Source organism: Macrotis lagotis, chromosome 4 (genome assembly GCF_037893015.1).
Source record: "Macrotis lagotis isolate mMagLag1 chromosome 4, bilby.v1.9.chrom.fasta, whole genome shotgun sequence".
Taxonomy (NCBI): Eukaryota; Metazoa; Chordata; class Mammalia; order Peramelemorphia; family Peramelidae; genus Macrotis; species Macrotis lagotis.
In genome coordinates this window covers 25,494,334-25,519,419 of record NC_133661.1, presented here as the reverse complement: position 1 = coordinate 25,519,419, position 25,086 = coordinate 25,494,334, and the positions used below count along the sequence as shown (strand labels likewise).

Here is a 25,086-nt window from a genome sequence, read left to right as displayed (position 1 = left end):
GTCCAGTCCCCTGACTTCAGATAGTCAAACACAGACAGAAAAACTGAGAGAAAGAAAGTGATCTGAGTTCCTTTGATTGGAATGACCAATCTTTCTCTTTCTCCTCAACCTTGCAGGGCATCATCTTTGGTTCCTTTGTCATCTTGTTCCTCCTCCTATGTGTTCACATATCAAGCAAAATGGTGACCATAATTGTAGAGGTATGTCTTTACTTTGGTGACCTTTTGATTAGAGTTGTCTTGGAGTCAGAAAGATATAAGCACAAATCTATATCCACTCTTTAAAAAAAACAAACAAAAACTTCTCTCTCCAAAGTCACCAAAGATCCCTTTTTTTTCCTTTTTTTTTGCAAGGCAATGGGGTTAAGTGGCTTGCCCAAGGCCACACAGCTAGGTAATAAGTGTCTGAGACTGGATTTGAACTCAGGTACTCCTGACTCCAGGGCCAGTGCTCTACCCACTGCACCACCTAGCAGCCCACTAAAGATCCCTTTTTAATGGATACATCTAATAGGTTTTTCTCAATATTTTTGAAATTATTAAGTATTTCTTCTTGATTCTCTCTTCTCTCCAGTTTCATATTTGTTTGGAGACATTGCTCTCCTGCCTGTCTGAACTTTCCTCAGTCTCCTTTACTTGAGCGCCTATAAAATGCAAAAATAACACTTACTTCAGAGGACTTTGTCAATATGCCACATAAATGTCACATCAACAAACTTGCAAATGCCTGCCGTGTACCAAGCACTCTTGAACACTAGGTCCATGAAGACAGAAGCAGAACCCCTCTCAAGGAGGAGTGGGAAGCATGTGGATACCTCTCACTGAGCACTCCCTGGATTATTCTTGCCCATTTTCTTACTAAATCTTTGTAAAGAATCCACCCACATACTGACACCCTTTCCTCTCTTTCTTCTCAGAACTTAGTGGAAAGAAGGGTGACATTTGGGCTACCCATCTGGTATCCCTCATTCTTGCAACATGACCAGCCCACTTCCTTTTCCAGTCTAAATGCCCTTGTTAATTGTTTTGGATAATGAACCATAAAACAAGCACAGAATTTTCTAAGTGAAAATTGGTGTAGGAGGAAGAACAGTGCTTTTTTTTTTCTCTCACAACCCAGCATAGAGGAGGCCCTTATTTAATATTCCAAAAGAACATGTAACCTGACCCTCTAATACTTTGACTTCATTATGTGTCTGCTTAATTCAATCCCCTTACCTAAATGGATGGCTGATTTCCATAATAATTCACCCTGTGTTTCTTTCAACCACATAACAATGTGATGGATATCCAGGAACATGGATATTAATCAGGCATCAGAGTCAGCTCAAATGTGTTTCTGTGGCTCATTTCAAACAACAAACTTAAAATCCTCCTAGCCATTTTTCAGGGCTTGGACTGTTTGTTTGTTTGATTTTTTTCCTCATAAAAAAAGAACCACATTCTTTAAAAAATTATTCATGTTTTCATATTTCTTTTAATATTTCCAAAAATAATTGTGAAAAGAAGAATGTTTGATGATGATGATGAAGAGCTAATAATCAAATAACTTTGCTGCGGCAAACATTCTGATTGAAATAACACCAAAAATGCTCCAAGATTCACTTTAAGGGTACCATAAAGCTCAGGGAAATTAAAGAAAGACAATTACTAAATGAAATGGAAAGAAGGTGGTTTGCACGCATAAAACCACACTTATATGTCTACTGTAGATGCAACACTGGTTAAAATTATGAGAATGTGTTCTAGAAGGAATCTTAAATATCACTGCATCCAAACATCCTTGTTTTATAGATCAGGATATTGCACCTCAATAAAGAAGAGAGATTTTTCAGAGATCACCCAGATAGCTCAGATTCACACTGAGATAATCTGACTCCAAATTTCCAGGGACCTACTCCTTCTCCCCTCTTGTTTCTGTTCTCCCAACCTTCCCCTTCCTGGACTACTCCATGCAGTTGACACTAACAAGAGAGCTTTCAACAACTGTGCTGCTGTCTACCATTCCTGGATTTTAACAGTCTCTTGAGTCTTTGGATACAAATCCTACCTCTTATATTTACTGTATGATCTTGTACAAATCATTTGCCTTATCAACCTCATCTGTAGAGCCTTGGAGGCTGGACTAAATGACCTCTAGATTTCCTTTTAGTTTGAGAGCTATGGATTTGATCATGGAATCCTAGATTTAGAGTTAAAAGGGATCTTGGAGATCATTCTAGTCCAACCCTCTTATTTTGCAGATGAGGAAACTGAGGTCCATAGATGATATCTGTCTCAAAGTCATTCAGGTAATAAGTTCAGGTGCAAGAGTTGATCACAGTTTCTCTGAATCCAAACCACTTCTCTTCATTCAACTTTGTGATGTTTCCTTTGTTATTTAAGGACAAAGATCATATATTGTTACTTTGCTGTAAAAAAGATAAAATATTCTAACAGAAAATAGACACTAAAATTCTTTTAGAACCCATCAAACCTATCTAGTACCATTTTCCCTTTAAACTAATTAATTTTAATGTATGTGTTGTTGTTGTTGAGGCATTTTACCAATGGCTGCCTCTTCATGATCCTATTATTTTGGCAAAAATACTGGCATAGCTTACCATTTTAGGGATGAAGAAAATGAGGCAAACAGAGATAACTGACTTTTCCACATACACATAACTATAGTATGGGTTTGTGGCTCGACCTGAATACAGATCTTGTACTAACTCCACTGCACCACCTCACTGTCCTCTAATAAAAAAAAGTAGCACTAACCATTTATCAGTCATGCTAGGGCCCCTTTTAGAATCCCTGTTATATACATTCACTTTCACTTTTCCCTGCATATGAGAATTATAATTGTATAATCCATTCTATAACCTTGAAATTATAGACATTTTTTCTAAATTTGTATTATTTTTTAAAAGTTTTTTCTGAATATCTTTGTATCTCTTGTACTTGTCACTCTTAATGGCATTCTATCATTCTCTTACATTAATGGAATACAACTTACTTCCCCTTTCTCCATTTGCTGGACGTTTAACATTCTTTTATTTTATTTTTTTGCAAGGCAGTGGGATTAAGTGACTTGCCCAAAGTCACACAGCTAGGTAATTATTAAATGTCTGAGATTGGATTTGAACTCAGGTCCTCCTGACTCCCATGCCAGTGCTCTATCCACTGCACCACCTAGCTGGCCCCCATCTACTGGACATCCAAATTGCTTCCAGCTTTTATTTTAAATGACAACAAAATACTACTTTTTGTCTTTGTATCCCCAAAATTCAATTCTATACACTTAGGGGACTCTTATAATAGATGCTTATTGAATGAATGTGTGAGTGAAACAATGAGTGGATTGTTGTAGAAGCTAGATTAGGAATACATTTTGTGTTATAGCTGTCATACCTCTGAGGGATGATAATCTTACAGGATTCTGGAAAGATTATCCTACTCCACCCCTGAAGAAAAGAGAACATGTATACCACAACACAGTATCCTGTATTTCATGACTTCCAGGAAGGAAAACTCAATTTCCTTCATTAATTAAAATCCAGTGTTGAAGATTTCCTTCCATCATGTTTCTCACTGAAATTCTTCCTGTGAGTTATTTTATTCATGTTGGGAGTTTGCAGAGTTTTGTTGCTGTTGTTTTGTTTATGCTTCTCAATGGCACAGTTGCCTCCATCCTCTGGGGGGAGGCATCTCAGCTTTGCTCAGGGCTGCCATTCCCAGATATCATGCCCCTATTTCCGTGTCTAACCTGTCCCTGATCATCTGCAGGACTCTACTGCTGACTAATGCAGAGTTTGTTCTCCCTCAAGACCCAGTGGCAGTATTACATCCTCCTCAGAAAATTGCCAATTTCACAGCCCAATTTGACTTTCCAGTCAAATACCTTGGCTCCCAACTTCCAATGTCCAAGAATTAAACCAGAAACCTTTACAAAGGAACAGAATGATGAGAAGTCTATCTCGAGGGCTGATGCTTCCGTGGGTTGCATATACTCTTATTTGCAGACTATATGTGCAGGGGAGATAGTTTAGGGTTTGCCTAGTTCTCTTCCTAGTTGGTAGTCCACCTGACTCAGCTACTCAACTACCCAATCCCACATCCCCAAATTTTGAAAAAATGGGTGAAGTAGGGAAAGTGGTTTTTTTTTCATAACACTTCTTGAAAGATATCTCCAACTACCAAATGAGCAAAAGAGAATGACTTCCCTTTGCTAATATTAATAATGCATATTTATGTAAGTTGCTCTTTGCAAAGCATTCTAATACTGCTAAAGTATTGCTATTCCCATATTATGGATAAGAAAACTAAAAAGGTCAGAGAAATTAAGTGACTGGCTTAAAATCAAATAGATGATGTGAGAAATAGGAATCTAATCATTGAGACTTCAAATTCATGGTCCTTTCCACCATAGCTAAATGTAGCATTGACCACCATGGACTTGAAATCTACATGAATACAAATACAAACACAAAAACAAAATGATAAGAAAGAATGAATAAGAATAAACTGCTCCATTTAAAACACAATTTCTTTAGGATGTCCAGCTACATGTACTTAGAGACCCATAGCTGAGTCAAGACTTGGGTTCCAGTTCCACCTCTGAACTCAGAAGATAAAATTGGCTCTGATATGGTAATGTAGTATCCTATTGCACTCATTACTATAGGATCCTATTCCACATATATTATGATAAATTACAGTGAAGATGCCAACCAGAATTGAGAAGGGGAATTTCCTTAGGCAGGACTATCCTCTGGCAATGAATTCATAGGTTAAATCTCTGTCATTATTTAAGCTAACTCCCTCAAACTTCACCATTCTTGCCTTTTGTCAATAAAAACCAAAGAAATGATTAATTGGTGTTCAGGAAGTAGGATTCCATTCCTACTTAATCCTTTTACAATAAGTGTGACCACAGACAAGACATTTAACCTTTTTGAGCCCCAGTTTCTTCATTTTTAAAATGGGAATCACAATAGCATTTATTTGAAAGAATTGCAATGAAGCTCAAATGAGATAAGACATCTGAAGAATTTCACACATTCCAAAGTGCTTATATGAATGAAAGCTCTAAAGAAACAAGCTGTCTTTGCCACAGCAGCTGGTAAATGGCCTGCCTCCAGTGAATTTACTACTTGGTCTGTTCCCCTGATGAGGATGCCTACAACAAAGAGACAATGAAAAATAATAATCGTAATAACGAGCATTTATACAGCTCGTTAAGGGTTACAAAACAATTTACATATAACATCTCACTTGATCCTCGACCTAACCCTGAGGTAGGCGTTTTTATTATAGATTTTACACTTTATAAATGTTGCCCAGATTGATTCTTCTTATAAAGGTTGGGGGTAGGTTTTGAACTCAGGTCCTCCTGACTCAGGGTAGCGCTCTACCATATACTGACAGTATCCACTAAGGGTCATGTAAGTTCTATACAGAGGAGATTATTTCTCTTTTCTATTCCTTGCTCTTTTCTCATGCCTTTTCTGCATTCTTTTTTAAAGTATTTGATGTAAAACTCAATGTTACTCCAATTTGTCCTCCCATAGTATATCTAGCTCTAAAAACTATCACCACAATGGGACTGATTGCACAGAGTCTCTGGCTAAGTCCACTTGGTCATTTGGTCATTGTTTTGGCTCTGACTGGTTCAGAGTGAATATAAGTAGCAACTGACTTTTCTTTTGGCCAGAAACCCTGAATGTCTTCCCTTCTGAGATTGATTTTCTTTTTTCTTTCTTGACTATGCTAAAGCCATTGTTCTTTTTCTTTTCTTTCTTACTTCCTCAATCTCTGAGAAATCCTGAGGATCCCAACTTAATTTCTGTTTTGGAAGTGGCCATTTTTAAATCTCTTTTTCTTATTTTTCTTGCACCTGACCTCAGTCAAACTGTGACCTGGGAAAGTCCTAATCTCAAAAAACCAGTCTCTCACTGGATCCAGGGGCATCTCCATTTGTCCTAATTATTTCTGGTCACTGGACACAGATGGTTCTAGAGGAGAAAGTGAGACTGATGACTTTGTACAGCCCCCCTCACATAAAGTTCAACTGACTTGCATGGCATGGCATGACCTCACTAATGTTATGATTTTCTTCCAGTATGAAGGTCAAACACCATCTTTAGAGTATCATAGGATCAAAAGATGATAGCTCTAGAGATGGAAGGAACTTTAGATTTGATCTTCTCCAATACCCTCATTTTTCCCAGATGAGGGACCTAAAGCCAAGAGAAGATAAATAATTTATACAAGCTCATACAGCAAATATAAGAGGTAGAATTTGAACCCAGACTCTGACTCAAGAGCCAGTGCTAAAAGCTAGGAATAATCACGCATGGATTTTACCTCAGGTACTAATTAATTATGTTCTCCTAGCTTTGTCACTTATTAAGGATATAATCTCTGCCAGGTTATTGACCTTCCTTGAATTTCTTCCCACCTTGAGTTTCAGTTCAGTAGCAGTCACGTATAATAGCAAGACCACTGGATTTGGAGTCAGGGATGTGACCTGAGTTCAAATCTAGCTAATACTCATGTAACCTTGGACAAATCTTTCTTTTTCTCTTTGCCTCAGTTATAAAATGAGGATATTGTACTAGATGGCTTCTAATGCCACTGACTATTCTAAATCTATGATTCTCTAAATATGAAACAAAGGAGCTAGATTAGATAAGATCTAATCCAAGTTCAAATTACTGCTCCTATATTTTGGGTCTCTCTCCTCTTCTGAAAAAGGGGGATAATAGTTTTTGGCTATCCATTGCATAGGACTAGTATGAGAATCAAATGCAATGATCTATGTAGGATGCCTTGCAAACCTTGGAGCTCTATAAAATACCAGTTTTTATTGGCAGTTCCATCAGGCACCTGAAATTCATTATGCGTGTGGCCTTGCTATTTTGACTAAGCACATTCTGGGAATTCAGGAAGCAAATGTTTTTTTTTCCCTAGATTTAATTACTCCATTTCTAATACATATGCTAATATTGGTTCTTTGATTTGAAAATGCTAAAACAGGGATCTGAGTTTTATGATGCCCGCAGTTCCACATAAACTGTAATCATTCCAACCTACACAATGCGTGCAGGGTTAAAATGGTCTTTTCTACTCAGAAATGCATTTTGTAACATCTCTTTTATATTTGTGATTCTGGTAGAAATGGGTCATCAAAATCACCCACATTCTAAAATGGACATAACCCTCCTATTTAAGAAAGTCTTTGGCAATTTGACTAATCACTATAGGTGGCTGCTGAGTAATCCGCATTATATAAATGGACTCTTTTCACTACTGCTGGCAGGCTTTGGGAAAAACCCATCTCTTCCTCTGCCAAATTCATTGGAAAAAAAATCAGCGTTCAATTTAAGAACCAACAAAGTCAAAATCAGGACAAGTATGAAATAGGCTCCTTTTGTTTTGGGGGGATATTTTTGGAGAACATCTTATCCCCCAAGTCTATGCCTCCCTGTTCTCCATTCAGTTACCTCCTGCCTTGCAAAAAAGAAGTAACAAAAAGAAAGGCTCAGTCTGAGACCCATTTTCATTTCTTTGGCAAATAGCAATAGTATACTTTCTGAGAATTTAATAATATATAAAAATCATCTTAGATGTATTTAATTCATCTAGGCTTATGTAAGAAGATAATACCTTTAACAGTAAGAACTACAAGTTGTCTGGTTTAGTTTATGTAAAAAGTTTTGTTAGAAATTCTTAGGAAAAAGAGAAAACACAAAGGTGTGAGCATTGTCCCTCTTCTCCTTGACTCAGTTCTAGAACTGATCAGTACTCCTATTTCATTGTCTATTCGTGCCCTAAAATCCAGTTTGATTTTCCCCTAGTCTATGGAGTCTGATGAACACACTGTAAATCATTTGCTCCCTTATATTCTTAATAAACTATCTGTACCAGGAAGTTCAAACCCAAGAGCCTCTACCAGCAAGTATTTTGGTATCATTCCTCCAGAGATTAACTGACAATTTCTTCTCTATGTAGGGTTCTTGGAGCAACCTGAGCAGGGGGATAATATATTAGTTACTGTTATAATCTTGAGCCCCAATCCTAGTGAGTGAGCTCACTTCCTACCACTGTTAGTCATCAATGATTAACATCTCAATCCTATTTAGCCAATATAATTTTTAGCCAATAATTTTTTTACAAAGAGATATTTTATTGGGAGATATAGCAAGAATAAAGGAATATTCTCTCCCTCAATATTAAGGGTACATACCTTCCTTGTGCCATCTTAATTCCCTAAGAAAGTGGGTTCAGACTCAGCACAATCTCTAAGCGGGTTCCACCAAGTTCACATCTAAATGTGGATGCTAAGCAAGAGAAAAATATACCCATCAACAACAGCATCGTGAGATGATCAATCTTGATGGAAGCAGCAACTCTCAGCAGTTCAGTAACCTAGGATAATTGTATTAGACCGACTATGGGCAATGCTGTCCCCATGGAAAAAAAGGAAGAAAAGCAAAACAAAACAAAATCCTTCAGAATCTGAAGAACACTTTATAAAAATTATCTCTTATGCATCTCATTCCCTTAATCTAATTCCTCATACTTGAAATGCCTAATTTGAAAATATGTTTATCAAAAATAAATAAGTAATGTAGATGGTATATGAGTTCTTTCAGCTACTAAATGACTAGGTAATGACAACTATTCCTTGCTCCAATGGGAATTGATGCTGAGCTGGCTTCCAAACTTTCATTCTTTAAACTCCAACTAAAATGAAAGAATGAATGATGAGGCACAAAGCCAAGATATATTCACAGACCACATTTCAGCCTCAGATGGATTACGTCAAAGGCATGCCCTCTTGTATCACTGTCTCTCTTCTGTCACCAGAACACTGCCAGGCAGGAAAGATTCAGCCAAAATAGATTAGATTAATAATTAATTTTATCAAAGTAATCACAATATTCACCATATGGTTATCAGACTAAAACAAGTTATGTGATTTCTACATATACCAAATACCATAGGACTTGCAGGATGAGACCTATGTAAAGACTCATAAAGACCAACATTATTAGACTATTCCCATTATATTGAGAAGCCCATAAAGTATAATCTAATTAATAAATTTTGCCAGATATAGAGTTAGAATGAGCCTTTGAGATCAACTTGCCCCACTACATCATTTATAGATGAGAAAATTGATAACTACTGAAATAAAATGACTAGCGTTTGAATACGGTCAAACTGGACTTCATATCAAGGTCTTTTGAGTCCAAACACACTGGTGTTTCTAACCGACCATGTGTGACTACTTATAAAATAATAGATGCCTCTATGAAAAAAGAGAGATTTAAAGAGTAGTGATACAAATGCATGTGTACAATAACCTTAAAACAAATGCAAAATGTGGGGGGTGAAACTGACATTCAAAACAATTCAATTTGCATATTATCTTCTGTCTTAGCAGAGAAGGAAAAATTCAGTCCAAGATGAAGAATCTTTTGAATAAAATTATTTATGTATTTAAAACACTAAAATGCAGAAATAGAGGTTAATTTGTTAGAAGAAAACGAAAGACAATGACATTAAGAGAACATGTGAATACTTCATTTTTTGCATATAGTTTTGCTTTCCCTATTTCTGTGACGTATCTCCCAATTAGTCCATGAACTAGACAGGGTTTTTTCAACAAGCCAAAGAGACCTTACAAATCATTTAGTCTATCACCATATTACTGATGAGAAAACCAAGGCCCAAATGATGAAATGAAATGTCCAAGGTAATAGAACTACTAAGCAGGATTAAACTTCTATCCCAAATGTCTTCATTCCATGTTCAATATTCTTTCCATTACTCCATATTATTTTTCATAGGTACTTTATAAATGTTGCTAGGTTATGTATATAAATACGACAAATGTTTGTCTATTATCCATTATGTGTAATTAGACAAAAGTGAAGGAATCCCTTTCCTCAAAAAATTCACATTTTATTAAGGGGACAAAGTGTATGTATACACACACACACACACACACATACATGCATACATAAATACATAGAGAGGAAAACATATATATTAAAATATACATATTTGTGTGCTTTATATAAAAATATATAAAGACATGTATCTATGAACATATAAAGTATATATAAATGAAGGGCACTGGCAGATATTATCAAGAAAATCTTTCTACAAAAGAAAGTGTAACTTGAAATGAATCAAAGGAAATTAAAGATTTTAAGGAGTAAAGATGAAGAGATGCACTTTAAGTATATAAAAAGTATTATTTGTACAAAATGAGAATAAATATTAAATAAAAAGTATAGGAAATAATCAGTAAAAGGATACTGAGGGGAGAAATGGAGTGTCATGGATATGGAAGGGTAAGAAATCAGTTTTACTGAACTGTAGAACATGCTAAAGGAAGTATGTACAGTAGGAAATCATTTCAGAATAAAAACATTCATCATCTGTTGCAAGGTGGAACTAAAACTAATTTTGTTATGTTTTCTACAAAAAAAAATGGGCAATGATAGGTGGAAATTGTCCATTATAATAGCTAGAAATCCAGGATTTCTGAAGTAATGTCTGTTCTGGCACTGTGGGCAATAAAATCTTATCAATAAATAATAATGATAAAAGGCTATAGCATATTGCATTAATCAAAAAGATTTATGGCTATAGTAGGAAAACCCTGTCATTCAGTAAGAGGAAATAATAGATGAAAAGCCCATATGCTTCACTGGCATACATGAAATTAACAGTCCAAGAGAAAGACATTAGTACATTGAGGGTACCCTCAGAGGAAGGTTTAAGCGAAGACATGGACAAGAGTCAAAGGCTGGGAAGACAAGGATTCTTCTGCAAATATATTCTGAACCTGGAGTCAGGAAGAGCCAAATCAGATGCAGCCTCAAATATTTACCTGCAATATCACCTTAGGGGGAAAAATAGTTTAACTCTATCTGCCTCAGTTTCCTTATTTGCAAAATGGGGATAAAAATACCTGCCTCCCAGAATTTTAATTTTTTAAAAAATGTAAAATGCTTTATAAATCTTAAAATACTAGGTAAATATTAATTATGAATACTGTCTTCACATTTGGAAGGACTGACCATGCTGATGAGATCACAGATTTCTCAGAGTTCATTAAAATAACAACTCACATTTATATAACCCTTGAAGATTTGCAAAAGTATTTTTACACTTGTCTCATTGATTCTCACAATAGTTCTCTGAAGCAGGAAGTGTAAGTTCGACAAAAATAAAAATTACAAATGAGGCAACTAAGACCTAGGGAGAAGGTGTGACTTTCCCAGGATTTCACCACTAACAAGTGTAAGGTGCGGGGGTACATCAATGCCTCTCCTCATTTGAAGACTGATGTTATTCGCATTACAATCTATCACTTCTTAAAAAGTACAAAGAAAATGAAGTTATGAACTGAAAACTAGTGAGTATCATAAGAGATTTACCAAAAAAGGGAGGTGGAGACATGCTGCGTCCCTCACTGGCTGATGATGAATGTGACATCTACTTCTGTCAGCCAAGAAGATTATTACATTGTAAAATATGAGACCATTAGCATTTAACTTGAAGTCCTGCTCATAAGATCATCCCACTTTTCATTTCATTTCATTTATGCCTTACTAATTAGTGATGTTTTAAAGGCTATAAATATTTGTGTGCTTAGAAAATCTCAACTTCAGTCATTGTTTTCTTTATTCCATTACTTAATAAGAAAGTAATATCATTCTTTTCACTCTTATAAAGACCTGAAATTTTGAAGAAAGGTGCAATAGAAAATGGGAAAAGAAGGAATTTAACTTAGTAAAGTTGTCTAAACAGTTACAAACACTTGCTAATGATTAATGGTGAATGTACTCTTTTTATTTGGGATTTAGCCATTTCACCTTGTGTCTGATTCTTTGTGACTTCATTTGGGGTTTTCTTGGCAAAGAAATTGCATTGGTTGGTCATTTCCTTCTCCAGCTCATTTTTAAAAGATGAGAAAACTGAGTCAGACAGGGTAAAGTGACTTACACAGCTAGTAAGTATCTGAGACTGAATTTAAACTCATGTCTTTCTAACTCCAGACCTGCCATCTACATCCCTACCTGTATTCTAGAATGATAATAATCTGTTGTTTCAGCATCAAGACTATGGTCTGGTACTCTCTTAGTTGTCTTACATAATTTTTTGGTAAGTGGAAACATGGTTTTATTGAAAATTTGAAAGTTAGTTGTCTACTTATAAAATTCTAGAGAAGTCTTATGATTTTTGACTGGTATACCTAGGTGAAGTGAAATGAGCAGTTGATTTAGCATTAGAGGATTTGAGTTCTAACCTTGACTTTCCACATAAAGGTATCTGGACAAATCATTTCTTTTTTGTATACCTTAGCTACATAATTTTCATCTGGTAAATTTTCTAAAGAAAGAACAGTTTGTGATCATTTCAGTTCTTAGTTCCATTTCCCATATGTGTGTATACACACACACACACACACACACACACACACACATGATTGTATATCTCCTTATCTATGTTTGGGACCAGGACAGGACTAAAACAATCATAGAAAAAGGAGAAAGCATATGGGAGATGGTGTGGCTTCCCTAAAACAACACTGAACAATAATTAGCCACACCAATGATGCCCTTCCCCAAACTTGTGCCTCTCAGGTAACTAGAAAAGCATAAGATAAGACAGAAGTTTTTCTTATGCTTGTTCTGGCTAAAGTGCCAAAAGAGGGGAAAAAAAAGATTAAGAATCACTGCCCAGGGGGCAGCTAGGTGGCACAGTGGACAGAGCACCAGCCCTGGAGTCAGGAGTACCTGAGTTCAGATCCAACCTCAGACACTTAATAATGACCTAGCTGTGTGGCCTTGGGCAAGTCACTTAACCCCACTGCCTTGCAAAAACCTAAAAAAAAAAATCACTGCCTAGTTCTTATTTCCCAACTACTTTTGTAGTTGGTTTGATTGACTGCTATTTCTGAATATACAACTTTACTATGTAAAAGATGTAATCTCGCTAAATTAAAATTATTTTCATTGACATTTGGTATTTCATTATATTTCTTCATGTTCTGTTACTGGTGGCCTGTCTTGGAGTCATAGACCAGAGAAGACCCTTTCCTCTTGCTGATCTAGCATCTCCAGTCTAATGTTGGAATTTCTTGGTAGGAAAGCTCATTATCAAATTGAAAAAAAAAAGGGTGCCAACATGGGAAATTAACTGTTTTTATTGATAAAATAGCTTCTTTGATACCAACATGCAATGAAATTCCAGAAAATTTAATAAGCTCTCTATATTAAGAATGACTTTAAGGGGCGGCTGGGTGACACAGTGTATAAAGCACTGGCCCTGGAGTCAGGAGTACCTGGGTTCAAATCCAGTCTCAGATACTTAAAGATATTACCAAAGTTAAGGAACAAATGTCTCTTCAGATATATTCCAAGAGAAGATTAATAGATGTAAAAACTGGGTTTTCAATTAAAACAGATAAAAACTTTGGATCTGAAATCAGAATTCATTCTTCTGTAAGATAAAAAGAAAATGACCTTTAGTTGAAATTGAAAACAGACTTTGCCTCAATTTTTCCTCAATCTGCTCCCCCAAAAAGCAGATGAAAACAGTTTCTGTGCCATCCATGTCATAGGGTATTTTAAAAACTGGCTAGTCGCTAAAATTGGCCTGGAAAAAGATGATCAACCAGATAATGAAGGATATAACCTCAGCTGCCTTGTAGCAATTGGATGGTTACATCCTTGTGCTATTCCACAGTGGATGAATAGAGAAAATCCACAGAATATAATTTTTGCCATGTGATTGATAGCAAGTTTGACTTTGTGAACTAGAGGGAAACTACTATCATTACATATATAGCACAAGGACTTCGAGGCACCTCATGTTATGAACATTTTCATGAAGATGTTGTAGGACTTGCCATTGGCTGGCTTTACAGAAAATATGGGGAAGAAAACTATACCTAATTGCTTGAAATTTAAATTCAAAGTTAGCTCTCTCTCACATTGAAGAGATGCTATTTTGTTTCAGGAATCCCTGGGGGTCAAGATTCTCAACCAACACTGGTGTATTTAGTGAATGTGCTAGAATGTGGAAACTCGGCTTTTTTTATAGCTCACACATCCCCCCATAGAAAGGAGAGCATTTTGCCCTTTGGAGAAGGTAGAAAAAAAGAGGACCCACCTTAGTATTCCTAAACTGCTAGCTGTCACAAGAACGAGAGCAGGAAAAATTGGTCAAGATCTCAGGAAAGAAGGGGCCGCGGCTCCCGGGCTTCCGGCGGCGGCTCCCGGGCCAGCTCCGGCTCCGGCAGCCCGCCTCCGCCGCCGCGCCTGGGCCGGGCCCGGGCCGGCCTGGGCGGCTCCCAGCGCCCCAGCTCGGCCCGGGAGCCCCACCAGCAGCACCTGCGGGCGGCCCCGCGCCACGCCGGGCGGCACCACCACCCCGGACCGGAGCAGCATCGCGCGGGCCGAGTGCCGCCGCCGCGCCTGGGCCGGGCCTGGCCACACGCGGGAAACAACTTGAAACAGCTTCAATCTGACCCATTTCCACGGATACTATTGATGCTGAAAATGCAAAATGAACATCCTGCAGAATTTCACAAAGATAGTTCCAGTCTACCTTCTTCTACCCAGCAGATTCTCAGCCCAACTTGTCCATCTACATTGTCTGTCACAGGTTTATGAACTGATGTCCTGATTCACTTGCCTGGCCATCCAAAAGCTCTTCATATTCTGGACAATAGGCATTTTTCATCCCCTTTCCCCCCATTTGGAAGTTTCATGATGTTCCAGGGCTTGATGTAATGAACACAATATTATCCACAAACAGGAACATCAGAGCACCCCACTGTCCACTTTTATTCTCTATGTGACATCTTCCATGACAACTACGTGGACCTTTTGTGAGCATCCATCTTATGTTATGCTTAGTAATTGAAGTCTTGTTATCAACAGAATCTCTGCATTCAAAGAGACTCCTTGTTGGAAGAGAACACTTAAGTGGTAATGTTATAATCTCTGAAATCAGAGGCTTCTTTATCAACCAAAAGACACTAAATATAGTGGAATCTTGTCTTCTCTCTACCTTTTGGGCAACTGGATGACTAAAGATATATGGTGTGCTGTAGGAAATCTTGTGAATGCTGATGGGTTCACTGTTTTAAAGTTCCCATGCTATGTATATGCAAAGACCTCATAACAGTAGTGTATACTTCCTCTTTTGTTTCATTTTGTCCTTTTGTGTGACTTGAATTGGATTTTTGTTTGGCATTAAGGAACCCAAGGGCCCAGGTGTACATTGAGGTGAAGGTGTTAGTCATAGAGTCTAGACAGAGTGAGGGCAGCACAGAGGGTGAAGAAGTGAGGAAAGAAGGGCACCCAGCCTCTGAGGCCAAAGTCCACTTCAAAGTGACACGATTCATCATGGAGGCCGGTGTCAAGCTAGGGATGCAATCCATTCCAATTGCCACAGCCTGCACTATTTCCCATAAATTTTTCTGTGAGACCAAATTAGATCCCTTACCTAATAGCCATGTCAGCCATTTACTTGGCAGGTAAAGTGGAGGAGCAACACCTCCAAACAAGAGACATCATCAATGTCTCTCATAGGTATTTAAATCCCAAGAGTGAACCTTTGGAGTTAGACTCTTGGTTCTGGGAACTGAGGGACAGCATTGTTCAATGTGAATTACTCATGTTGAGAGTTTTGCATTTCCGGGTCTCTTTCCAGCATCACCACAAATATCTGCTTCACTACCGTATTTCTTTAAAGAATTGGATGAATCGTCATAGCTGGGAGAGGACTCCCCTCTCTCTGGCAGCCTGGGCATTGCTGCGGGATAGCTATCATGGAGCATTGTGCCTTCAGTATCCTGCCCAACACATAGCTGTAGCGGTGCTCTATCTTGCTTTGCAGTGCTATGGAGTGGAGGTGCTTGCCGATTCTGAGGCAGAAAAGCCCTGGTGGCAGGTTTTTAGTGAAGACCTTACCAAGCCAGTCATTGATAACATTGTGTCTGACCTGATTCAGATTTACACAATGGACACAGAAATCCCTTAATTCATCCAGGGAGAAGTAAACATTTGCTTTGTTTGAAGGTTGGGTCTGATCCACTCAAAAGGGTCCCAACTTTGAAAAGTAGATAAGTCACAGGGGGCAGTTTTGCATTAGCAAAGGGGGAAGAACTAAAGGAATTGCTTTCTGATATTCATGTAATGGTGCAGTGATTGATTGATAATAGGCATTCTCCCCATGCATGTTTAGACCTTGTTGTGTTTGGATATGAATAGGTCCATGTTGAAAAAAGAATGTACTGTGTTCAGTTGCCTTTTCAGTTGCACCTTAGGAAATTTTGAAGGTGAACCTTTTGAATTTGGTGCAGACTATATTTAGACATCTCTTCATTAAAACAAAGCCAAAATAGAATACTTGATTGTAGCCTTTGGGATATATTTTCAAGCCATATCTAGACTTAATCTTGTAACATAAGTAAACAGTATTTTATTTTACATAATAAAAGATAAAAATTTTTTTGTAAAAATGTGAAAATAGGCACATATTTTAAGAGATGTAAATGTTCTGTGGACCACACTGGGGATAGGAGGAGATTATATTAGCCTTTCCTTTTTTTTCCATTTTGCATTCTCTTCCTCTCTCCGAAGCCTAAGCTGGGCACACGCAGGGTAAATGTCTTTTCAACACAAATGTTCTTCCAGTAATCCTTTATGTTCAAAATCTTGGAACACCTTAGTCTCTGAAAAAGTTTTCCAGTAAATCCTGGGGCAAATGAGAATTAAGTAGTGGGGACATTCTACTGATGACCTATGTGCAAGAAATGTAAAAGGGAAAACTGTTCATGAACCAGTCATGTAACCATCAGGGAGTAATAGAAAGACAGTATAAATGATGGACTGGTAGTCACAAAATGTAAAAAGCTGAGAAAGGCCTCTAGATAATGGGTAGCTATGTGGAGAATGTCTGAGACACCAGGGGTAAAGAATCACAGAAGTAGAGAGGATAGGAATGGGTTATTATCATCACAAATTGGATGAGATCATAGATTGATTAAAGTGTTGGAAGAATAGCAAAACACTTTTACAGTGGGTGTGGGTGTGTGTATGTGTGTGTATATATATATATATACGTATATATATACATATATATATATATATATATATATATATTGAAATTACAGTTCTGCCCCCTTTCATTCACCCTTACAAAACATACATACCAGCAACAACCAAGAAAATTTGTTCCTGTTCAGTTGTGTTTGTTCTTCATGAGTCCATTTGGCAAAGATTCTGGAGAGATTTGCCATTTCCTTCCCTAGGATAGTTTTTTTAATGGGGAAACTGAAGAAAACAGAGTCAAGTGACTTGCCCAAGATCACATAGCTAGTAAGTGTCTGAGTGTAGATTTGAATTCATGGAGATCCATCTTCCTGACTCCAGACCTGGCTCTCTACCCACTGTACCACTTAGCAACTCCACCAAACAAGGACCCCGTTATTAGGCATTTTGACTGTCATTGGGAGGTGCTTTTTTCCCCTTGAAAGCACCCTCTATGTGTCCTTGTTTCATGGAAGGGCCAGCACATGTAGGAGGTAGAAGCCCCACTCTATTGTAGGACCATCTCACTTGCCTTGTTCCCTTCCTCAGCTCATCAAGTTTCGATCCTCCAAGGTCTCCTTACTGTGAAAGGGCTCAGCTTCTTACCTGGGAAGACCTCTTCCCCCTTGTCTACTTCCAAGCAATGAACACCAGGCTCTACTATCAGAAGAGGTCTAGTCATAATGGACTTATTTGCACTCTGGCATCTCAGTGTAATGGAGGCAATCAGGAATCCCCCCAAAAGTTGGGGTAAAAAGGCAGCTTGTTTACAGTTGGTTAAGGCCACGCACGAGAGCCACTCCTTTTTGTGCTTTGCCCCATCTGAGATCAAATTCATTCCTAGGTCTCTCTCCAATTGCTTTCTTCCTATTCTCACTCTTTGACTAGACCATTGTCTATTGTTATCAAACCCCCATTTATCCAAGATATTTCTTTTTCTCTATTTCTTTTATCCTCTGTTGTCACTGAAAGCTGTGTTTCTTTGAAAGACAGTTTCTCCTGACAGTATCTCCAGACTTGGAAGTTGCTTCACTCCTACCCCAAGGCACTCAGGGTCAGGAGACCTTTCATTGCTACCAGCTCCTTCCATCACCTGAATTCAATTTAGTACCATTGCATCTATCCAATTTCTTTCAGACCCATCCAATTCAATGCAACATGCTTACTGACTAGACTTACTGAACAGAAAGGTTCTTTCCTAGGATCTGGGGGTTACAAAGATAAAGCACAAGACAAAAATAGTTGCTGCCCTCATGGAGCTAACACTCTATGGGGTATTATAGTATGGGTTCAAGTAAATAAATATCAATTAATTTCAAGTGACTGAAGTGCTAATTACTTAGAGGAACAAAAGGTCTTACATTAGAAGGTTCCACCTGAGCTGTGCTTTGGACAAAAGAGAGGGATTCTATAAATAGATCTTATCCACAAGGTGCCACTTGTACAAAGGGATGAGGGTTGAAGGATGGAATGTCTTATAGAGACAAAAATATAGTAAGTAACTTAGACCAAATTGGTGAGTGCATAAAGGAGATGAATCTAGAAAGACAAAGAGGAGTCAGATCATGATTTTTCCATGTCAGGTGGATAAGTTGTATATTATCCTTGAAACAATATAGATCTATATGAAACATTCAGTCTAATGCATCCTGCTCATCTTAATTTCTATCATCTCTGAACATTCAGGGTCCTACTTCCCTCATAGACTTGCTCAATAGGTTCCTTGTTGGCTTTGAACACCTTGATCTGCCAGGCCTCTATATTCTCAACTCTAAGGAGGACCTCTATTTCCAGTCTACACTGGCCACTCACAGGGGTGAGCTGTCATAGCTTAAACCAGACACTCAAGGTTCTACCCCAATGGATTGTTCCAATCAAGATTCTGCCTCCTGCTGCAGTGTTTTCTTAGGTAGCAATAAAGTACTGTCATGCTGAAGGTCCATTCACCCTTGCCTACAACTCACACTCCATATAACTCTCATAGTAAATTTTATGTCCAAGAACATTAAATAGGAATTGTGAAGAATGAAGAATAAATACAAGTATCAGAGTCCTTGAGAATGATGGAATCATTCATGCCAGAGATGATAAAGCTTCCTGTCTCCCCCCAGGTTTTCCCCAAAGCAAGCACTGAAGGTTCTTAGGCTACCCATGGGAAGTCAGAAAAGAGTTCTAACCTTCCAGAATAATTTCTAAGGCAATACACTGCATCAGGAAAAATGATAATGCAGACAAAGATTAGGAAATATTAGTCTCCTATTTGAATGTCTACCTCCACTCACAGCCCAGGTAGCATCATTTCCCCAATTTCTAGTTGCACAAAATTGCAAGGAACTTGTCAATCTCCCGATTTCTGTAGCCTAGCCTTTTCATCCATTCCACAATTGAATCATCTTTTATATAATCTCCCCCATTAGAATGTGAGCTCATTGAGTCCAGGAACTAACCACCTCTCTCACTATTGATATCACTAGTCCCTATGATCGTGGAGATTCTTTATTTTTTTAATTTTCAAATTTAGTAATTCACAGGCCTTCACTACTCCCAGCTTCAATATTTACTGGCTTATTTTATTTAATGACTTATTAAATAAGTCACTTTCACAGATACCTTTGGGAAACTGTTTCCTCATCTGAAAGATGTGATTATGATATATTCACTTCCTATTACATAAATGATTAGTGAGACATAATGGCTTGGTAACTCTTAGAGTGCTAGAGTTATATATTGTTTTTTTTCTTATTATTGTCCTCATAATTATCTTATTTGCATCTTTTTCAATGCAGTTCAAATACCAATAGATCTGGTGATTTTATATTTAATATCTTATGGACTTATTGCATGGGTAGATAAAACCTTAATTTCGTAACTGATGGATTAAAAGTATTTAGATCTAAGCATGTGCTCTGTATCATGGTCATCATCATTGCTGCTCTTGCTATCGGGCCATCATTTTCTCAACCTGCTATCTAAGCCTATGTTCTTTATTCCTCTGCGGGACCAATGATGTGCAGTTCCTTAAAATGGTACCTTCCAATCCAGCAATAAAAAAATATAGATTACATTATGTCAGTTACTGAATGGTATCAGAAGACAGAAAGAAATAGTCTCTGCCCTCAAGGTGCTTCCATTCTATCCATCAACTTCTTTTCCAGAGGTGTTCCAGAATTCACTGAACCACTATTGGACTATTCCATAAATACTTTGGCTTGAAATTTCATTCATAGATTTTGTTTTTAAATATCCTCAGCAGACCACTGATCAGGTCTATACCCAGCAAGGATTCTTATAGAATACCTCTCCTGAAGAAGCATTGCTATCCTCTTCCTGCCAGAGAGATAATAGATTCAGAGTACAGAATGAGATATTGATATGCCCATTGCTGGAATTTATTTTGCCTGACTTACAAGGGTGTTGTTTTTTTTCAACTGAGGGTAAAGAGGAGAGAAAATAAATTTTTGCTGGTTCAAAAAATTAAATTAAGAATAAACAAGGAGAATCTCTCCTAGGGTTTCTAAAATGAATTCACCAAATCTTCTGAATTTGAATGACATAAAAGTGTGACCTATGACTGTGGTCAATGATTGTAATGATTATTTTCCTTTGAATGTTTTCTTCGTTCTAAATGGTAAATAATAAAGCCAAGCACAAATAGGAGGTAAAAACCCCACTCCTAGGAGTTGCTGGTCATCTAACTGGCCTGCTCCCTTACCTAGCTTGCGTCTATACTCCATGATCTCTTTGCAATGAAAGGATCTTCTTGCTTAGGAAGACGTCTTTCTCCCATGCACTAAGATGTAAATGTAACAGGACAGTGTACTTTCTGAAAATGACCCATCTGAGAATTTGATCCTTCTGCTTGTGGAAATGCAAGATTATTAACGACTGATACCTTTTAGCATAAACCAAGATAGTGCTATAATAAAAAAAAAAAAACTACCCAGATCTCTGTTCTTTCTAAAGACTATTGTCTTTGGTTCCTTAAAACTGGTTGCGGTCATTTTTGCAACAAAGAAATTTAGATGATGGACTATCATAATAGAACTGTCTTTTTCCAATTTAGTAAAATACCATAAAGCAATAATTTATGACCTGGCAGGAGACCAGAATCAAAGAAGTAGGTGAGCAAGTCATATCCTGGAGACACTTCCTAGCAAATTCTAAGGATTTATTGAAGGTACAATGCTTTGCATTGCCATTTCACATACAAGTAAAAAAAAAAAAAAACGATGCATTTTCTTGTGGTAATAGAGTAGTGAGAATGAGAAACTCTTTTTTTAGGCTTTTGCAAGGCAAATGGGGTTAAGTGGCTTGCCCAAGACCACACAGCTAGGCAATTATTAAGTGTCTGAGGGCAGATTTGAACTCAGGTACTCCTGACTCCAGGGACAGTGCTCTATCCATTGTGCCACCTAGCCGCCCCTGAGAATGAGAAACTCTTTTTTTTAGTTAGTTTTTTTTGCAGGCAAACAGGGTTCAGTAACTTGGCCAAGGTCACACAGCCAGGTAATTATTAAGTGTCTGAGACCGGATTTGAACCCAGGTACTCCTGACTCCAGGGCCAGTGCTTTATCCACTACTCCACCTAGCTGCCCCAGTTTCACTTTTCTAATGATAGTGGAAAAGCAGAATGAAAATAGATGAAAAGGGCTAAAATTAACACGATTTCTCTGTTTATAAATATTAATGCAACTCTTGGCTTCCCAATATTTCATATAAGGTGAGGTGTCAAATATTACAGAAATTGAATCATATCAATATGGATATCCAATAAAACTAAAAGACAAAAAAGTTACAGTTAGTGGAAAATATTGTTTGTGAGTTCTACTTGGTGACACAAAGGAAGGAGTTGGTAAAGAATTTTATACTCTAGGGCCATTTTATATTATATTACTCATGATGAGTGTTTTTAAATGAATGACAATTGAAAGCTAAAGAAAAAGGAAAGTGAGTCAATTTTCCAATCCATAGGGATTGGAATGGGGAATTCCAATGCATAAGCAGTCAGGGAGATATTTTCAGTCCTTGAAGACAGGACCTAGACAAGAGGATGACATATGCAATCTTCCATCCTGGGTGCTGTACTGACCCTTGTAGCTATGTTCTGAATGAATGTATAACAATAATAATGCACTAGAAGAAATGATAGAAGGGACTAGTTCAGGGAAAACCTGGAAAGAACTGAATGAACTGTTATAAACTGAAGGAGGAGAACTATCATACTTTATGCAATAACACAATTTTAAAGACAAGGTGAATTTTAAGACTAAAGAGTTCTCATCAATTAAATGGCAAAGTAGGATTACAGAAGACCAATGATGAAGTATTCACTCTTCCTGAGACATTTTCACTTTTTTTTGAGGAAAAAGGTGATGAAATCAAGATGCAGAATTAAATATGCATTTTTTGTTGTGGCCAATGTAAAAATTTCTCTGACTTGATTACCTAAAGGTGATTTTGTTTTGAAGAATTTTTGCTTTCCTTTTATTTTTTCCATGAAGGATGTCAATTTTAAAAATCTAAAATGAGGCAGTTAGTTTAAAAATCTAAAACAGTGGAGCATCAGCCCTGGAGTCAGAGGACCTGCGCTCAAATCTGACCTCAGATACAATAATTACCTAGCTGTGTGACATAAACCCATTGCCCTGCAAAAAACCAAAAAAATGAAAATAAAAGAATTAAAAATCTAAAATAAAATGAAAGTTACCTAAAAAGGAACCCTCTGAAATTAATTGCAGAGCTGCATCAATATTAATTACAAAGGATGATAGGTTATAATATATATAAATAATTTAATAAGATCCCCTGAATTTAATCATACTTTAGTAATATAAATAATATAAATAATAAAATTGAAAGTATAGTAAGTAAGAAATATATTGGAAAATATGGTTAAGGATCAAGTAACAAAATAAACCAAATAATTGTTCACTAAACAGAATTATCACCTATAGATAACAATTCTTCAAGAATAAAAAATCCTACTCTAGAGAGAATCAAATAATATAAAAAAAATTCTTTCTTTTTATCTTTCTTTTATTTTTTCAGATTAGGCTTCTAAATCTCTTCCATGTGAGAAGTACGATATCTGTGCATAGGTCTAATCCCACTCTGATCAGCACAGAAGTTGGGATGTGCTTTGTTTCCAACCTGGGCTAGTTTCCCTATTCTTAGGCATTTTTTTTTCTTTTTACATCAAATGGTTGTGATGATCAACCATAGGTCAGGTAGGGTGGTTGAGGATGAGCTAGAAAGGCAGGAAATGAACCTTGTTTTTGAAAGAGACAAGAAATATAGCTAGAGAATGAATAGGGAACTATAGATAAGAATAGATGCAGACACAGATATGAATAAAAACAATACAAGAGACATGGCACTGGGTATGGAATAAAGAAATCTGACTTTGAATCTTATGTGATGGTATGATTATGGGGAAGTAATTATACCTCACCAATCTTCAGTTTCCTCATCTGTAAATTATAGAGAGAAAATAATGTTACCATCTCACAGATGAATCACAAAATACTTCATAAACATGAAACCATTTTAGAGATGTGAGTCATTTATTCTGCTCTGACATCTGCCTATGTAACCTTAGGCATATTGTTTAACTGCTGTACATCTCAGTATCCTCATCTGTAAAATAGGAGGTTAACACTACATGGCATCTGAGGTCTTTCCCTGCTCTTGATCTTTGATCCTCTCATTTCCAGTAGCTGCTGGGCCGTGAGACCATCCAACATAATATCCATCTGATAGGGGAATTGTTTTTTCTTCCTCGTGGTTCTGCCAGACAAGAGAAATGTGTCAATGATTGCAATAATCTAATGGGACAATTAGGGAAACTGTCAGTGACTATCACTCCATGGGCATCATTAACATCATGGGATTGTGAGTTTAGAGATGGAAGAAGTCATCTAGCTCGAGGCCATCATTTTACAAATGAAGAAACTGAGGCCAAAAATGTTATTTGCTAAAAGTCACAATGGAAGGAAGATATAAGCCATGTCCCCTGACTCCAAATGGAAAGGTCTTTCCTCTGGACTATGTTCCTTCTAGTTACCTACTGAGAATGTAAAAGTTGGCTCTAGGCTAGAAAAGTGACTTCCACTGACTGTATTAGATTTTCACATTGCAGTATTGTGTTTAATGAGATTTTAAAACTACTCCTAACAAAGGTAAAGTTAAATTTGCATTCTTAAACCTAGCTAAAAAGGAAGAGTCCCCAAATTCTGCATACTAAAGACTTCTTCATATTTCGTATTTATTGACTTTTCCTACAGTCACAAGTCCCTTGCCTGTACTTCACCTTTAAAAAACAGGACATGGCAGAAGCAATGCCTGCATTGGTGAGAGAAACAAGGAGGAGGAAATATCTCTGCTTATTTGTTACAACCCTGTGGCTCTCTCCTTATAGCAACTTCTTCAGTTACCATCTGTGCTAGGCAGAGATAGCTGGGGGAGAGTAATGAGCTGCTATCCAGAGGATTGGCAAAGATTCCAGTGGGAAGGCTCAATCACCCAGCTGTCATGATTTTAGCTTCTGAAAATGTCATTTTTGTAAATAATCCATCCCCCTCTCTTTATTTGCAAAGATGTTCCTTTGATGGGTGGCTCTGTTTGTGCCCCCTAGAAATGGTGGTGGAGTGTTTGTCATTGATGTCAGACCTTGGCAAAGCTGAGCTGTCGTCATTTCACTCTACAAATGCCTGTGACCAGTCAGAATCCTACTTCTTCTGGTTCCCTTTCCTACTGAAGACTATAGATATTACAAAGACCTTTCCTCCGGAGACAAAGAATAACATAGCCATTTTACTATGATGTCCACCCAAGGGAGTGACTCAGCACTGGCTTCAGATCTCATGCTCAACTTTGTTCATCCTTGACGTGACCCACAAAATATTGAATGGCACTCTTGCCAAGCACATGCAAATTCCACAATTATCTTTTCCTCTCCTCCCTATCTTCCTTTGGTC

At 37.4% G+C, this 25,086-nt stretch overlaps 1 protein-coding gene and 1 long non-coding RNA gene across 2 annotated transcripts in view; one reads left to right on the top strand and one right to left on the bottom strand.

The window, feature by feature from the left end:
- Window positions 1-5,078: 5,078 nt before the first annotated feature.
- The window catches only part of LOC141523003 (uncharacterized), a 228,158-nt gene continuing 208,150 nt past the window's right edge, over window positions 5,079-25,086 (bottom strand). The window contains exon 3 of the long non-coding RNA XR_012478302.1: window positions 5,079-5,160. This is a non-coding gene — a long non-coding RNA (uncharacterized LOC141523003). The remainder of the gene's footprint in view (window positions 5,161-25,086) is intronic.
- LOC141523002 (cyclin-Q-like) lies at window positions 15,323-16,230 on the top strand. The gene is given in 2 exon segments (XM_074236308.1): window positions 15,323-15,513; window positions 15,515-16,230. Coding segments are annotated over 2 exon segments (636 nt in total). The 5' UTR covers window positions 15,323-15,421; the 3' UTR covers window positions 16,059-16,230.